This window comes from Phascolarctos cinereus, unplaced genomic scaffold, assembly GCF_003287225.1.
Source record: "Phascolarctos cinereus isolate Bilbo 61053 unplaced genomic scaffold, phaCin_HiC Scaffold_2;HRSCAF=192, whole genome shotgun sequence".
In the NCBI taxonomy this organism is placed as follows: Eukaryota; Metazoa; Chordata; class Mammalia; order Diprotodontia; family Phascolarctidae; genus Phascolarctos; species Phascolarctos cinereus.
In genome coordinates this window covers 215,715,013-215,733,663 of record NW_027555625.1, presented here as the reverse complement: position 1 = coordinate 215,733,663, position 18,651 = coordinate 215,715,013, and the positions used below count along the sequence as shown (strand labels likewise).

The window sequence follows — 18,651 nt, the reverse complement described above, 5'->3', positions numbered from 1 at the left end:
TTGGGGAAAGCAGATGCTGCAGGTCAGGCCAGCAGCAATCAATTTGGGGAAAATAACTCTTACTGACTGAGGAAGAAAGCCATAAAATACAAAGGAGGCAGGGATAGAAGAAAACAATAGCAGCCTGACAATGGATGAGATTACTGCTAAATGCCAGACCCTGCCCCTATAGATCATTCCTGGAGCCAACACGTCGGCTCACTGATGCTGCCATTCACAGGGCATGCTCCTGCGGGCTGAGGAAGTAACAAAGTGAGCTTGGGAGCCCTTGCATGACACCCCACAGTTCTGCCTGCTCTTCCTCCTGCTTTTACTGTCCAGTCCTGTGACTTTATCAGTGTAGGGGCAAGCACTCTGAACTGAAGTCCTGGTGAACTGGCTGTCAGTTACACCAAAAAAACAGAGATCCTACAAATCAAATACAGAGTTGAACCCTGGTCTTTCTGACTCCAGGCCAGCCCTTTATCCAGTCCATCATGATTCCTCATTCTCTTAATTTTCTCTTGCACAAACTCCTGGTTCTTACCTGCAACCCCTTATAGCTTTAGCAACCAGAGTGGCTTAAAAAAAAAACCCAGAGTAGCCCCATCCATTCTACCTCTTCCTCACTGTCTGAGTTTATTCAAGTTCATTTACTCACCCCACTCTCACACAGCTGCTGAGATGGGGGGCTACCCTCAAGGTACATCTGAATTGTTTTTGTCTTGTTCTAAGCCCCTTAGGCCTAAGGTTCCATTTGGTGTCAAGTTTTGGCTGGGCAGGGGCTGGCACTCACCAAAGTTTTCTCCACCCCAGATATCCATCGCTGCATCATACTTCCCCAGGTGATTAAACCAGGATTTGTTCATTACAAATAGCCCTCCGGAAATTATTGGGGTCCTGCGCATCAGGAAAAGGGAGAGGAGAGTGAGTAAAAAGAAGGCAGATGCTCTGAGAATCTCTTTTCTTCAGAACCCAGAGACCAAGGCCATCGTCCTTGCCCTTTCTGTTCCTCTTGCAAAAGGACCAATAAATTTCCACTTTACCTGGAACAAGGACATGCACCTCAACATGTAGCACTGCTTGGGCATTGTGCTGTCGCTCGTAAATTTCATAAATTTACACCCATCAGTATGCCTCTTCCCCAAGGCCCAGGGTTCATGGCATTGACTACAGGCTTCCAAACAGAGACACACTTGGCACTTCTCTCACAAGGATCCTGCCTTGGAAGACTCTCTTAGGAACTACATCAGTAAAAGGATAAGATGGCTTGTCACTTAAAGGAGAACAAAACAAAGGCCTTGGGAAAGCTGCTTTATATAACTAATCATTAATGGGAAACAGCATCTTCAAGACGCATCTGTCTGATCCTCCACAGCTCTCTCTTATTCTGGTCCACTGAAATAACTGTAAAGTGCTTAACACAGTGACTGGCACATAGGAAGTATTGTATAAATGTTAGCTATCATTATTCTTTCTTTCTTTCTTTCTTGACCGCCAGATAGTGATGACGGAAGAACCATGCGGGCAGGAGGAAGGATCACAGGAGTTAGAGCCAGAAAACCAATCTGGCCCAGCTCCTTCAGTTTATAAATGAGGAAGCTGACTTTTAGGATGCTGATAATCTGAGGGGAGGGCAAATAGGCAATTAGGATGGAAAAGGGCCTTGAGTCCATTCATGTGATGGCTGGTTGAAGGAAGGCAGGAAACCAGCATTTATTCAGCACCTTCTATATGCCAGGCACCGTGCTAATTGTTCTACAAATATTATCTCATTTGATCTTCACAACAACCCTGCAATGTAGGTGCTCTTATTATCCCCATTTTATGGCTGAAAAAACTAAGACGGTGACTTGCCCAGGGTAGTAAGTGTCTAAGGCCACATCTGAACTCAGGTCTTCCTGATTCCAGGCCCAGTGTTCTATCCACTGTGCCACCAGCTGCCTTTGAAGGAATTGGGGATATATGAAATGGAGAAGAGGAGACACAGTGGCGATAGCACCTGAAGGATACTTGAATGGAAGGCGGATGTAAGGGAAAATGCCCTTACAACTAGAGCTATCCCATGGGTTGTCCCAGGAGATACCAGGTTTCCCCTCATTGGAGGTTTCAGAGCCAAGGCCCAAAGGCTACTTTTCAGGTGTGTTGTGGAAGGGATTCTGTTGAGGGGTATGTGGATGGACTAGCTGGGGGGGGGGGTTCCTTCCAACTCCAAAACTCCATGTTTCTGTGATTTGCCTGAGATCACCTACTTGATAAGTAGCAGAGTTAGGATTCAAATCCAGGTCCTCTGAACCTAAATCCAAGGAGGTAGAGAAGCTTAAGGAAGAACAGAGAGCACTATGGGACCCAAACTGCTTTCTGTTGAGTGTAGCCAAAGCTTTGTTCTGAGAATCAGAGAACACTGGAGCTGGGAGGGAGAGCAGAACTCATCTGGTTCAATCCCCTAAATGTCCATCTAAGGCCTAGGGATGGTAAGTGACGTACTCTGGGTATCTCAATTAGTCACTGTGTGACTGAGAATAAAACTCAGGTGCATTAGCTTCTAATCTGGGTGAATTGTACCTAGAGTCAGCAAGACTGAGTTCAAATCCAGTGTCTGAGGTTTACTATAAGTGTGACTCTGGGCAAGTCACTAATTTCTACAAGAAGAAGCTGGTGGCACAGAGGAGAGAGGCAGAGAGAGAGAGACAGAGATAGAGAGACACAGAGACAGACAGAGAGACACAGAGAGAGACAGAGATAGAGAGACACAGAGACAGACAGAGAGACACAGAGAGAGACAGAGACACAGAGAGAGACAGGGAGACAGAGACACAGAGACAGAGACAGAGAGACAGAGACAGAGAGAGAGCTATAAGAAAAACCTAGTTCAAATCCAATCTTAGTCACTTACTAGATGTGAGACCCTGGGCAAATCACAACCTCTGATTGTTTCAGTTTCCTTAACTGAAAAATGGGGACAATAATAACGTCTACCTTGTAGGGTTGTTTTAAGGATCAAATGAGATGGTAATTGTAAAAGCATTTAGCACAGTGCTTGGCACACAGTAGTGCTGCTCTTAGACTTTAGGGACATCCTGTACAAATATCAGCGATCCCAAGACTGCAAGGGGTTTTTCCTAAGCCTGACCCCTTCCAATTGAGTTCTGTTTCTCTGATTAGCAAAATGATTCCAGTGAGAGACCAGTTTCATAGAGGGAGCAAGAAATATTTGCCTTTAAGAAAGAGGAGAGGTAGATAGGCTGCTGGGTTTGTCCTTGACTTTGTAATGATCATCCTTCTGGAATGTCTAGATGGATAGCTTGCAAATTTTTTTCACCTATTCCCTTACCCCAGCAAGATCCTTCTGCTCCTATGGCCCATATCAATCAGTGATTGATTAATTATACATTTATTGAGAATATCCCCTGTGCTCAGCATAGTGAAGGCCAATGTGCCATCATCCCTCAATAGTTAGGTGATAGATGGAGAGAAAGACAGAAACAGAATGAGTTAATGAGTTAGGGATAAATAGGTAATAAATAGATAAATAAATACACACACACACACACACACACACACACACACGTATATATCTGCCACAAGCAACTCTTAGACATTTCATAGCTTTGATTTCCTTCTGCATCACTGAAGAATGTAAAAGCTGGGAGTAGGGATTGTCAAGAGGGACAATATGGAATCATGAGAAGCTGATTCATATCTTATTGGTTTAGCTCTTAGTTTATATCAACCCTAACTATCTGGAGCTTGATGACTGTGGATTATACCCAGAGCATCAAACACTTGGCCAGGGAGCCACATGCTGCCTCCATCACTCTTGAGTGTGGCTTGATCCAGATTAAAATGTAATTGGGAATATTTAGCAAGATGAATAAAAATGCCACAAGACACAGATAATATTACATTTTACAGTGTAATTGCATTTGTAACATTACAATATGGCACTGCAAGGATTCTTATGTATGGGTTAGTAGCTCCTCTTTGGTCTACATGACCCATTTTTATCAATTCTTTGGGTCCCTCTTTCAAGTTCCCACCCTTTGCTTTGAGCAACACTCATTTGGTGGCATTCATTTGTAGATCTCAAAAATAACTATCTTCTAATCAATTGTATCTTCCTGATGCTATTCTTTAAGGTAGTCTGACATTTTAAAATATAAGCACCTAGTGGGCAGTGAAAACCACATGCTTCACATTCTCCATGCTTGTGGAGTGCTATGTACCTCATGGATATCATAAATTCTGCTGGCGATGCTAGCAGTCCTAAGACCAGTCCCTTGGTATTCTAAATGAACTGAACTCTACATCAGGCTGAACCTCTAATCCCAGTTTTGCAAATGCCTGCCCTTGGTGGCACAGGGGACAGGGCAATGGGCTTGGAGTCAGGAAGAATTAAATTTAAGCCCCTCCTCTTTCACTTACTGTCTGAATTATTGTTGCTGCTGTTGCGGTTGTCGAGTCATTTTCAATTGTGTCCAGCTCTTCATGCCCCAATTTGGGGTTTTTTTTGGCAAAGTTACTGGACTGGTTTGCCACTTCCTTCTCCAGTTCCTTTTACAGATGAGGAAACTGGGGTAACCAGGGTTAAGTAATTTGCCCAGGGTCACACACCTAGTAAGTGTCTCAAGCCAAATCTGAACTCACGAAGATGCGTCTTCTTGACTACAAGCCTGGCACTCTGTGCACCATGGAGCCACTTCGCTGCCCTGTATTGACTGAACGACCCTGGGCAAATCAGCCTGTCTCAATCTCAGTGACCCTACCCCATCTTTAAATTTGTGACCCTATAACATAGAGGTTGGATTAAAGGGACTTGATGCAGTCAGTCAAATGGATCAGTGCAAATCCAATCCAATTCATGGATTTAAAAAAAACCCAACAAGATATACAGCATCATATTCATATGCAAATGACAGATGTTTCACCATAATTATCTACTCATGGTAACACTTACAATTATTCTATACTTCCCTTCCAATTACTTGACTCCATACTGACTTAACCTGGTAATTGCTGACATTCTCTTGCTACAACACTCCAGGCCCTTGCAGGGCTGTCCTGTGCGGCATGTATATATCAATAAGCAATAGGCCCCAGAGGAGGAAATGTGGACTAATCTTGTCCCAAGGCTTTCACAGAGGTTCAAACTGAATTGTCAAAAATACCTCCAATGTTGCATCCAGTCAGCCTAAACAGCATGCAAATGGCAAAAGTGGCATTGCCATCTACATGTCATGATGGTGGATGTCCCTAAGAGAAGTCAGAAGAACCGGGTTTGATTCCTGGATCTGCTACATAGAAACTACAACCCTGGGCAAGCCTGCAAAACGTTCCTTCCTCACTCCTACCTCATAGAATTAATCCTTTATTTCCTTCAAAAGTCAGTTCAGGGGTGAAGACTTTTCTGATACCTCGGGTAGCTGGTATCCCACATGTCACATTACATTGTGTATTTTGTATATACTTTGGAAATACTTGTACAAATAAATGGTCTCTTTCCCAAAAGAAAATAAGCTGGTTGAGGGGCAGGGATTGTTTTATTTTTGTCTTTGTATTTCCAAAGCTTAGCACAGTCCCTGGTATGTAGCACACACACACACACATACACACACACACACACATACACATACACATATGTGTATGTACATATACACACACATATATGAGATATATATACATATATGACATATATATGATATGTGGATAGCTAGATAATATGCATGCCTGTTGGTTGAAGTTACCTCTTTGAGTCTCAGTTTTCTTAGCCCTAAAATGGGGATAATAATATTTGCACTAAATAATACATGGTTATATCTAAAATGTGGATGATAACATTTGCACTAACAACTCAGCTATATAGTGCTTTGAGGATGACAAAGTACTTTCTTCTGTGAAAAAGGCAGGGAATGAATGGTCACCCTTGCTTTTGAGAGGATACTGTAGATGAGAGGTTAAGTAGCCAGTACCCTGTCCATAATTGACTTTACTTTTTCCATCACACTGACCTGCCCTTCTTGAGAGCATATACTAGGCAAGGATGCTAGCCAGGAGAACAAGAAAACTATAAGTTGTACAAAGTCAATTGATACAATGACCTTGTCTGTCAATATATATGTAGCACTCTGCTCTTGTAATCCCTTGACTCTGACAAGAGGAAAGAGATATTATTATCATTATCTCTTTTTTGGGACCATTGCTGATTTTTCACTTACTCAACCACCTTTTAGGGATCTTTCAATTTATATTGTTGTCATTATGCATAATTTTTCCAGTTCTAGTTTCCTGGTTCTCTGCATCAGTCACACAAATCTTCCCACATTTCTCCAAATTCCTCAATTTAATTTTTCACTGCATAGTACTACTCTACTACTGTTAAATGCTAGAGATTAGTCAATCATTTCCCAATCAACTGACACTTATTTTATTTCATGTCTTTTGCTACCATGAAAGTGCTGTTGTGAATAATTTGGTAAATACTGGACTTCTGTTTTTGTTTTTGAAGTCCTTTAGGATATATGCCCAGTAGTGAGATCACTGCATTGAAGTATGTGAATACACAAGTCACTTTCCTTGTATAGTTCCAAATTGTTTTCAGAGTCAGTGGAGCACCGTCAAAATTATATTAGTGTGCCTGTTTTTCCATAGGCCCTACAGTTTTTTCTATTCTTTGCAAATTTTTAGGGTATGAGGTAAACCCCAGAGTTTTTTTTTTAATTTATAATTCCATTCTGAATGAATTGGAGCACTTTTTTCACATAGCCATTAATATTTTGAAATTATTAGAAATTATTCATATCCTTTAATCACTCAATTATTGGCAAATAGTTTTTGACATTTATCACATTTCCATTAGCTTCCCATAGATCTTTTTATCAGTAAAATTAGGTGTACAGTTTCATGTGCAATCATCTTTTCTACTATTCTACTATGCTATGGAAATGTTTCTTTTATTTCCTTTTTTTTTTCCTATGAGGCAACTGGGGTTAAGTGACTTGCCCAGAGTCACACAGCTAATGAGTATTATGTGTCTGAGGCTGGATTTGAACTCAGGTCCTCCTGACTCCAGGGCTGGTGCTTTATCCACTGTACCAACTAGCTGCTCTTGTTTTATTTCTTAAGTTCAGAATAAAAGGTTTTTTTTTTAAAAAAGTAGTAGTAGGCATAAAGATTTTTACTTACTTGATGGGTTGAATGGGATCCACACGTAGGGCCTTTTCCCTGAGGGAAAGCTCTTCCCACTTGAAATGGAGTGTCCAATCAAACCCTAAACCATAGCAAAAAATAATATATGTGTATACACACACAAATACACACACATATATGTTTATATATACATATGTGTATATATGCATACTATATATTTATATATGTGTATGTGTGTGCGTATGTGTGTGTGTATATATATATGTATATATATGTATATATATGTATATATATATCCCCCTTAAACTTTGAGATGCATAAGAAACAAACATGTCATTCCCCCATTGACTTCCTTTATGCATTTCCTTTGGAAGAGCTTAAATGCATCCAGCAGTACCTGCAGGGTTTGGTAAGGAAGTGTTCACTTGGCCTATGCAATGGGAAAAATTATTAGCTCTTTTAGAGGCATACTATTTCAAGTTCACAGCCTCCTCTACCAGCCATGCCCTCTTTGAAGCCATGTTGGTTCCATGCAACAAAGAGCCAGCCATGGAGAAATACCTCTGGGGCAGGGACTTTGAACAAGAGTAAGTAAAAGAGGTCAAAGCAATGAGTCACACACATACATAAGTCACATAATGGTATGTTAAAATGAATACAACTGAGATTCCCTGGGGTATTTTCCTCACTTTTCGTGGGTAGGGGCTATCACAGCCCTGATCCCCAACTCTGAATTTAAATGATATTAAAAGGAGGTTTGGTGTAATTATTTGACCCGGAGATAATTTGGCCTTTCTCAAAAACAAAACAAAACAAAAACAAAAACAAAACAAAAAAACCTTTATCCTATTCCTCTAGCATAGGACTTAAATAATTACTAAGGAGAAAGTAGTATTAGGGCCAGAGGTTCTTAGGAACTAAACTCAGGACCCCAATTATCAGGAAATCCTTGCTTCAGCCCCTATTCTCTTTGGTTAGGTCATACTGAGGTTCCCAAAACTTCATCCATGCCTTTATGATTCTAAGGTGAAGGGTCAGAACCTATTGCCATACTCGGGATAACATCGATAGTTTTTTTTTTCTTTTTTCCCTTACTATATTTTCCTATGATCAGTCATTTGGCAACAAGAAAATTTCTTACTGGGGAAAAGAAACCAGTCTCACTCACCACCTCTCATATCCGGGGAAGAAGATACGTAGGCAAAAGTGTCTCGGTTAATGATGTCAATTACTGGACATACCACTCGCGTAGGATCCTGAAAAATAATATACATACCTCTATGCTGCTTTATGCCTGAATCACTTTATATGAACACAGTCAGGGAGGTAGGTCAATGGAGCTATGGCATCAGGAAGACAGTAGCTACTGCCAATAGTCCTAATGAGGGCACCTATCTCTCTTCCAATTTGAGGCTACCTTCAGATGGTACACAAAAGCAGTGGAACCCAGAATCACTGGGCTGATGTTTATTACCAGATGGCCCATTATATTGTGGTTGCACAGCTAACTATATTAGAAGGAGGGGAGCCAGGTTAGACTTCTTTGGTGGAGTAGTGAGGCTCCAAAGACATGGTATTTCTGGGCATTTCTCTCTGTGTGTTTCCATGTGTTGTTTGTATTCCTGGAAAAATACTGTGTACTAGGCTCTGCTGCAAGCTCCCTAAGATATTGGGCAGAGGACCCAGTAAGGTCAGACAATCACAAAATCTCAGAGTCAGAAAGGACCTCAGAGGCCGGCTATAATACATTCAACAAGTGGGAGGCCAGACTTCTGGGAGTCAAGATGGTGGAATAAGCGGTAAATCACTGTAACTTTCCCATATTCATCTCCAAACAACCATAAAATAGCACCCCAAAACAAACCTTGGGACAGAAGAACCAGCAAAAAGATGGTGTGAAACAATCTTAAAAGATTTCCAAGAAACTTGGAAGATAAGCAAGAAAGATCCATCTCACTTGAGTAACAGGGGAGTACATTCCAGGAAGGGTTCCAGAAAGCCAGCAGCAAGCCCCACCTCAGCAAACCAGTAGGAGATCCTGAGCCCCAGTGTGGTGAAGCAGGCAAACACCAACACCAGCACCCCAATGTGCCTTAGCATAGTTGTGGAACTGGTAGACTCCAGCTCTGAGAACCACCACATGCTTCAGTGTAGCCCCAGGTAAACAGGCATGCTTCAGTGGCCAGACCTCCCTGTACTTCAGTGTAACCCCAGGAAAACACAGAAACATCCTACCGTGCCTCAGCATACACCAGATACCACCACTAGGACCCCACCTCAGCACCAAGTAAGCTGACAGACCCCTACAAGCCTCTAGTAGTGCCAACCAGCACTTACCCCACTCCCTCAGCACAGCACCAGACATGAGGGTCTTCCATAGGCTGACAGGCAACATCAGCACAAGACCAGGGAAACAGCCACGGACTGCAGCCATGGGCACAAGAAGCCTGAGACAGTGTCCCCTCCCCCCAGGTGCAGAGCTCAAATTTAAAAGAAAGGAAAAAGCCCACCCCCCAAAAAAAAAAGATGAGCAAAAATCCCCAAAAAACAAAACAAAGAATCTGACCATAGAAAGTTATTATGGTGACAGGGAAGACCAAGACACAAACTCAGAAGAAGACAACAAAGTCAAAAAACACCTACGGGAAAAACCCCAAAGAAAAATGGGAAGTGGACTCAAGCCCAGAAAAAACTCATGGAAGAGCTCAAAAAGGAGTTTAAAAATCATATAAGAGGGATAGAAGAAAAAATGGGAAAAGAAATGAGAGTGGTGCAAGAGAATTATGAAAAAGGAGTCAACAGCTTGGAAAATTGCTTAAAAAGTAGAAATGGCCAAATAGAAAAGGAGATACAAAAACCCACCAAAGAAAACAACTCCTTAAAGAGCACAACTGGCCAAACGGAAAAGAAGGTACAAAAGCTAACTGAGGAAAACAACACCTTAAAAGTTAGAATTGGGCTAATGGAAACTAAAGACTTTATGAGACATCAAGAATCAAACAAATTCAAAAGAATGAAAACAATGGAAGAAAATGTAAAATACCTCATGGGGAAAACAACTGACCTAGAAAAAAGATCCAGGAGAGACAATATCAGAATCACTGGACTGCCTGAAAGTCATAATAAAAAAGAAGACTTGGACAGCATCTTTCAAGAAATTATCAAGGAAAATTGCCTTGATGTCTTGGAACCAGAGGGCAAAATAGGCATTGAAAGAATCCACTGATCATCTTAGGAAAGAGATCCCAAAGTAAAAACTCTAAGGAACATTACAGCCAAATTTCAGAACTATCAGGTCCAATAAAAAATACTATAAGTAGCCAGAAAGAAACAATTGGGAAATCACAATCAGGATTACACAGGACTTGAGAGCTGCAACATTAAAAAACTGGAGGTCATGAGAAACAATTGGGAAATCACAATCAGGATTACACAGGACTTGAGAGCTGCAACATTAAAAAACTGGAGGTCATGGAACATGATATTCTGGAAGGCAAAGGAGGTAGGACTAAAACCAAGAATCATTTACCCAGCAAAATTAATCATAATACACCAAGGGAAAAAATGGGCACCCAATGAAGTAGAAAGATTTCCAGCTTTCATTAGAAGACCAGAACTAAACCAAAAATTTGACCTCTAGTATCAAGACCCAAGAGAAGCATAAACAGGTAAAAAGGGAAAAGAAAACTTAAGGTACTCGATAGAGCTATACTATTCACATCCCTACATGGGAAGATGATACTGTAATTCTTAAAAAATGCATTACTAACAAATAGTACAGCTAGAAGGAATATACATAGGTATAAGGTAAATTTGAGGGAATGACATTAAAACAATTAAGGGATGAGAAAGAGAAGCACACTGGGTGCAGAAGGGAGAGGCAGAACGGGGCAAATTATTTCAAATGAAGAGGTGCAAAAGACCTGTTACAGTGGAGGGAAAATGGGAGGGTGAGCAACAAGCATCACTTGAGCCTTACTCTCATCAGTATTGTTATACACAATGAGCTGATTTGAATATAGAAATCTATCTTCCCTGACAGGGAAGTAGGAGGGGAAGAGATCATGTAAAGGAGGGAGGGGACTGACAGAAGGGAGGGAAAATCAAGGGAGGAGTTAGACAGAAACAAAACACTGTTGAGGAAGAAAGGGGTGAAAGGAGAGAGAGGACAAATAGGAGGAAGAGTAGGATGGAGGGAAATACACAGGTAGTAATCATAACTGTGGATGTGAATGGGACAAACTCACCTACAAAACAGAAGTGAATAGCAGAGTGGATCAAAACCCGGAATCCTATAATATGTTGTTTACAAGAAACACACTTAAAGCAGAGAGACACACATGGAGTAAAGGTAAGAGATTGGAACAGAATCTATTATGTTTCAGCTGAAGTTAAAAAAAAAAAAAAGCAGGAGTAGCAATCCTGATCTCAGACAAAGTAAAAGCCAAAATTGACCTGATGAAAAGAGATAAGGAAGAAAACTACATCTTGTTAAAAGGTACCATAGACAATGAAGCAATATTAATACTAAACATATGTGCACCAAGTGGTATAGCATCCAGATTCTTAAAGGAGAAGTTAAGTGAGTTACAGGAAGAAATAGACAGCAAAACCATACTAGTGAGGGACCTCAACTGTCCCATCTCAGAACTTAATCCAACCAAAACAATAAACAAGAAAGAGACTAAGGAAGTAAATAGAATATTAGAAAAGTTAGATATGACAGACAGACCTTTGGCATGATTTAGACATAAAGGATGACACCTTAAGCAAATTAGAAAGCAAACAATAGTCTACTTGTCAGATCTATAAGGAGGAGAAGAATTCATGAACACACAAGAGATTGAGAGTATTATAAAATATTGATAATTTTTATTACACTAAATTAAAAAGCTTTTGTATAAACAAAACCAATGCAACCAAGAATAGGAGGAAGGCAGAAAGATGGGAAATAATCTTTACAGCAAGTATCTGTGATAAAGGCCTTATTTCTAAAATATACAGAGAACTATATTAAATTTACAGGAATGCAATCCATTCCCCAAATGATAAATGGCCAAAGGATATGAACAGGAAGTTTTCAGATGAAGAAATCAAAGCTACTTATAGACATATGAAGAAGTGCTGTAAATCACTTTTGATTAGAGAACTGCAAATTAAAACAACTCTGAGGTACCATCTGATACCTCACAGATTGTCTAATATGACAAGAAAGAAAAATGATAAATGTTAGAAAGGATGTGGGAAAATTGGGACACTAATGCACTGTTGGTGGAGTTGTGAACTGATCCAACCATTCTGGAGAGCAATCTGGAACTACACCCAATGGGCAATCAACTGAGCATACCCTTTGATCCAGCAATACCACTAGTAGATCTGTATCCCAAAGAGATTATTAAAAAAAGGGGAAAGACCCTACTTGTTCAAAAATATTTATAGCAGCCCTTTTCATGGTGGCAAAATATTGGAAACTGAGGGGATACCCATAGGCTGGGGAATAGCTGAACAAGTTGTGGTATATGAGTGTAATGGAATACTATTGCACAATAAGAAATGATGAACAGGCAGATTTCTGAAAAGCCTGGAAAGGCTTGAACAAACTGATGCAAAGTGAAATGAGCAGAACCAGGAAAACAAATGTCAGCAACGTTGTGTGATGATCAGTTATGAAGGACTCAGCTTTTCTCAGCCACATCATGATCCAAGACAAACACAAGAGACTCACAAAGGAAAATGCTATCATGTGCAGATAGAGAAGTGATAGTCTCTGAATGCAGGTCGAAAAATATTTTTTTTACTTTATTCTTTCTCATGTTTTTTTTTCCTTTTGATCTGTTCCTTCTTTCACAACGATGACTAATATGCAAATATCTTTACATGATTATACATATATAAACTATATCAAACTGCTTACATTTTCAGGAGAGTGGAGGGAATGGAGGGAGGAAGAAAAATTTGGAACTCTAAATCTTATAAAAAAGAATGCTAAACATTTTATTGACATGTAACTAGGGGAAAAAATGAAGTACCATTAAAAAAAATTTAAATCAACAAGTGGATATCCAGCCTTTTCTTGAAGACCTTCAATGCCTCCTGAAGCAGCCATTCTTTAAGCCTGATAAGGTAAGACATTATGAAGTTTTTACTTATGTCACACCTAAAATTAGAACCAAATAGGACAAAGCTAATCCCTTTTCTATATCACAAAGCTTCATATCTGACAAAAGCTATTATACCCCCTTTTTGTCTTCTCCAGGATAAATAATTCTTATATGGCATATTTAGGCCTTTTACAATCTTAATTGTCTTCTTTATACTCTATAGTTCACCAACATTCTCCCCAAAATGTGGCACCAAGAACAAAACATAATATTCAAAATATGGTTTGACCGGGGCAGAGCACAATAAAATTGTTTCCTTCTTCTATGAGCTTTTTTGGATGCCATAGTACACTAACAGTATCAGTCTACTAAAACTCCAGATCTTTCTCAGAATAAGTGCTAAATTATCATGATTCCCCCATCTTCTATGTGTGAAGCTGATTGTTTGAACCTTAGTATAAGACTTGACATTTATCCCTAATAAATTTTGACTCATTAGTTTTGGCTTAATGTTCTAGCTTGTCAATATTTTTTTGAATCAATTGTGACTGTCATCCAGTATTTTAACCATGCCTGGCAGCTTTGTTACCTTAAAATTTTATAGGCAAAACATTCAGGACTTTAGGATTGTGGAGTTTGAGCTGGAAAAGACCTTGGGGGTCATCTTGTCTAACCCCTTCATCTTAAAGATGAGGAAATTGAGGCCCAGGGAGGTCATCCAGGTAGTAAGAATCAAAAGCAAGATTTGAACATAGGTCTAATCTCTTCCTATTGTACCACCTTGCCTTTGTCCAAGTCACCTATAAAAAATGTTAAATAGCACAGTACCAAATATAAATCCATGGGATTCTCCACTAATGACCTCCTCTGAAGTTGATAACAAGCCATTAGCAGATTATGAATAAACTGCTGACTCCTTGGCAGAATCTTTGTTCTGCACATTCAATCAATTCTGCACCCACTTATAATAATTACACTATTGTCTCACACCTCTCCATTTTTCCATAACTCAATTTAATTTGATAAACATTTATTAAATGCCTCCTATTTGCAAGGCACTAAATTAGATAGAAAGACAATACTGAAATAGTTCTTTCCTTCAAGGAATTTACATTGTACTGGGAGGGACACAACAGGTACATAGACAAATAAATGCAAAGTAGGTACAATGTTGTAAAAAAAATTCAAGGGAGAGAGAATGAGATATGGTGTTAAATACATTCCTATGATCTAAACAAATTACAGCCAAACTCTAGAAGCACTGTGATGGAATGGAAAATGATGGTCTCAGAGTCAGGAAGATCTGGGTTCAAATCTCGTCTCAGATGTTTACTATCTACATGATCCTTGGTAAAGTCACCTAAACTGGGTCTCAACATCCTTATCAGGAAAATGATAGACTGAGTTGATGTCCTCTTATGATCCTAATGGTTCTATATCTACAGCAGTCCTAGGATCTACCCCTCTACCAACCGTCAACAAAGGAAAGTAGGTTAATCCAGCATAATCTGTTCCCAATAAAGCTCTCTGATGACTGCTTCCTTTTCTACATATTCAATAACCATCCCTTTAAAATACGCTCTACTCTTTTGACAAGAAGTGAAGTCAATCTCATTGGCCCATAGTTTGAAAGCTTCTATTCCCTTTGTTTCATTATGGGGTCAATGTTGGCCATGTTCCAATCCTACATTACAACTCCCTGCTGTCCAAGACCTTTCAGAGACCCTAGATAGTGGCTTAGGGCTCATATCTGCCAGTCATTTTAGTACCTAGGAGTATCAGTTGCCTATTAGTTATTTTTGTTTTGTCCCTTAGAGTCCAAAGATCATTATCCTTACAGAGAAAACAGAAGGAAAGTACGAATTGAGCAGCTCTGCTGTTTCTCGCCTACAAAGCAATATGGTACAGTGGGAAAAAGTGGAGCTGGAGTCAGAAAAAAATGAAGCCGAGTTTGCATCCTGACTTTGCAACTTACTTTCAGCGTGATCTCAGACAAGTCACTTAATATCTCTTTGGACCTCATTTCCCCATTTCTAAAATGAAGGGGGCCTAACTGGATGATCTCTAAGGTCCCCTTGAGCCCTGAATCTAGAAGCCTATGATCTGTTTTCATGATCCTACCTGTCTTCCACAGGGTACGATTCTTTATTTAATTCTTTTTTGTTCCCCAAATAATGCTTAAAAAAGCAAACAAACAAACAAACACAACAACCCTGCCAATCCCATCCCCGCATTTTTTTCCCCTGAGCTTTGGTACTTCTGTTCCCATACCATACTATTATATCCATTGTCCATTACCTGCCCTCCTTTCCATCTTCTGTATATTTCTTTTTAAAACGTATTTTCATTGATCCATTCTCTGTACGTGATATAGGTACTATACCACACAAATGCTTACTCACTTCCCTTCCCCTGTGTCACAAGGTCACTGACAATGATGTCCTCAATACCACACATTCGCATTTCCCCCTTCTCTTGAGATCATTTGTGGTAGAATCCGTGAGATCCTAACATCAGGTGAGGGGTGAGCAGATTCTCACAATACTATCGCCTGAGGCATTTCTAACTGGTTTCTTCATAAACTGCACAGGGCAATAACAGTCGGTTCATGCAGTTTGTCGGTACCTGGCAGCCTTTAACAGCATTAAATAGTTTGGGTAATTGGGAGGGCACTAAGCAGGGTAGAGATTGGAAGGAAAGAGAAGGAAGAGGGGGCAGACTCCGAGGATCTGAGTTTGAATCTCAGTATATGAACCCTGCAGCTTCCATCTACATCTGTCTTCTCCCAAGATTATCAATGTCAACACATATGCCTTTCTTCCCCCAGTAAAAGAGTGGGACATTCCACTGCTCTGATTCTGGCCAGCTTCTATGTTCCTAGGGTCCAGAGATTTCAACTAGAAGGTGCCATCATGTCATCTAGGGTAATCTTATTTTACAGATGAAGAAACTGAGGCACAGAGGGGTTAAGTGATTTGCCAAAGGTAACTCAAGGAGTAAGTGGCAAGGACAGGATTTGAGCTTGGGTTCTCTAAATCTGGCACTGTTTTCACTGGGAGCTGTGTAGCCTAGGATGAAAAAGGGGAATATGTAAAGAGCAGAGTTCTCCCCCTGGTGTTCCTGGATCTGTTGTGGCTTGTTTTTGTGCTGACTTTCAGGATGGAGAAAAGCTTCTGTTTGGTGACTATATAGCTGGGAGAACACTGGTGATGAATTAGTTTTCTGCATATGAACTGCCTCAGGGACACAGAGGGAGAAAAAGTCCTACCCTCTGTAGTGCTGGGAAAAAGAAAAGGAAAAAGACTTACGGATACAAAAATATAGCAGCATTTTTTTTCATAACAGCCTAAACTATAAACTAAGGGGTTGCCTAAGAGGAAGGGCTAGACAAAGGGTGGCATGTGAATGTGATAGACTGTTGTTGTACCATAAGAAATGATGAAGTGAACCATTTTAGAGAAAGTATCAAAGTCTTCATTGAATTGATACAGAGAGAAGTGAGCAGAACCCAGAGAAAAATAGTAATGACGCTATGAAGAGAAACAACCTTGAAAGACTTTGAAGCATCAATGCAATGCTGTCATAATTTCAGAAGAGTGAAGAGGATACATACTGTTTACCTCCTGCCAGAGAGGTGATGGACTTACAGTGAATAAGGAGACCTACATTTTTAGACATGGCCAATGTGGGAATTTGTTTCTCTGGACTATGTAGGTTCGTTGTGATGGTTTTTCTTTTTCTTTTTTTACTATTTAGTTGGAAGGACAATGGTAGGGAAAAAGAATAAATTAGGCTTTCAAAATCATCTATTTATTAATAAAATGTGTATAGCTCTGACCATGTCAAGAAGCTCATTCTTTTCTCCAAGACAAAATACAAACTCCTCTGTTTCTCTGTTAGGCATTTAAAACCCTTCAATTTGACTCCAGCCTAATTTTTCAGGATTACTGAACATTACTTCCCTTCACAAACTCCATCTTCCTGCCAAAGTGACTTAATTGCTCTGCCCTGTCTACAACATTCCATTTCCCATCTTTGTACAGGAGCACTCCCTCCACCCCATGCCTGGAATGTCCTCCTTCCATACCTGGACCTTAGAGAATAGAATCTCTAGCTTCCTTCAAAGTGTAACTCAAGTGCCACCTCTTGCAAGCAGGCTACCTTGATGATCCTCTAGTTCCTAATAGATCTCACACCCCCAGGAAATGACTTGGGGTGTCTTTTGTACGGGTTTTGTATTTACTGATCTGTGTACTTGGTGTCTCCTGACAGAACATAAGTTGCTTGAGGGCAGAGAATATGTGGTTTTTGTCTGTGTATCCTTAGCACCTAGCACAATATTTAGTAGGTGCTGAATAAATGTTTGTTGACTGAATGAAAGATGAGTTGAAGCAAAGAGGAACAGTAGAGCCCAGAATCCCTCAAATTAATCACCAAAGACAGACTGCTTTACGCCTCTGGGTCACTTTTCATCTCAGAGAAAGGGACCTTTTTCTCTGCTCAAAGTCATTTTATTGGACCAATCCATCTCTCTCCAAATTAAGCTGTCTTCTTGCTTTAAGATACAGAGTCACGGAACCCCTAATTTTAAGACCAAACACTTAATTTGCTCCTTAGGTTCTCACTAGTCATTCATTCTGGCAGACTGTGGTTACTGAGTGACTTTCAAACCCAGAATGGCCTAAATGCAAAGAAATACTCATTTTTGATGCAATGCTCCTTTCTATCAAGGGTGTGTGTGTGTGTGTAACTCATCCATATTCTTCTCACTGTGGTCATTGCTGAATTTGGGGACATGTTCAGGAAAACCTCCACAGGTATAGGTGCATGCACACGCGCACACACACACACACACACACACACACACACACACACACACACACACATTTACATTATGTAGAGCCAAGAGGCTAAATTGTCCCTTAGAGTCTAGTAACAATGCCAATCATGGGATCACATGACAGTCCTACCCTCTCATTTTATAGGTGAGAAAACTAAAGCCCAGAGAGATTAAATGATTTGTCCTCAGTAACAGAGGAAGAAATGAGCAGAACCATAAAACAAACCCAAATTCTTCTGATTCTATTCAATCACCACATTGCTCAACATCTTTCAATGCCTCCCTGTTACCTGCTAAATTCAGTCAAAACTCAAGGCCTTCTACTATAGATCCAACATGCTTTTCCAGGCTTTTTTCCCATGGCCCCTTGTAGCAATAAAAGAACAGTATATCAGAGTGGACAAAGATCTGGCCCTTAGAGTCACAAAGATCAGGCTTCAAGTCCTGTCTTTGACACATATGGGCTATGTGACCCTGCACAAGTCACTTAACCTCTGAATAGCCCAGGAAACTCTCTGAGGTGCAAAGAAGGTGCCAATCTACATTTATGGAGGGAATTTCTTCACTGGGAGTCCTTCATACCTG

The 18,651-nt window shown here is 40.2% G+C and overlaps 1 protein-coding gene across 1 annotated transcript in view; it reads right to left on the bottom strand.

Moving 5' to 3' along the window:
• Positions 1-18,651, bottom strand: part of GALNT14 (polypeptide N-acetylgalactosaminyltransferase 14) — a 344,571-nt gene that overhangs the window by 53,822 nt on the left and 272,098 nt on the right. The window contains 3 exon segments of the mRNA XM_078149778.1: positions 776-879; positions 7,162-7,246; positions 8,294-8,381. Of these exon segments, the coding sequence (XP_078005904.1) occupies positions 776-879; positions 7,162-7,246; positions 8,294-8,381 (277 nt within the window).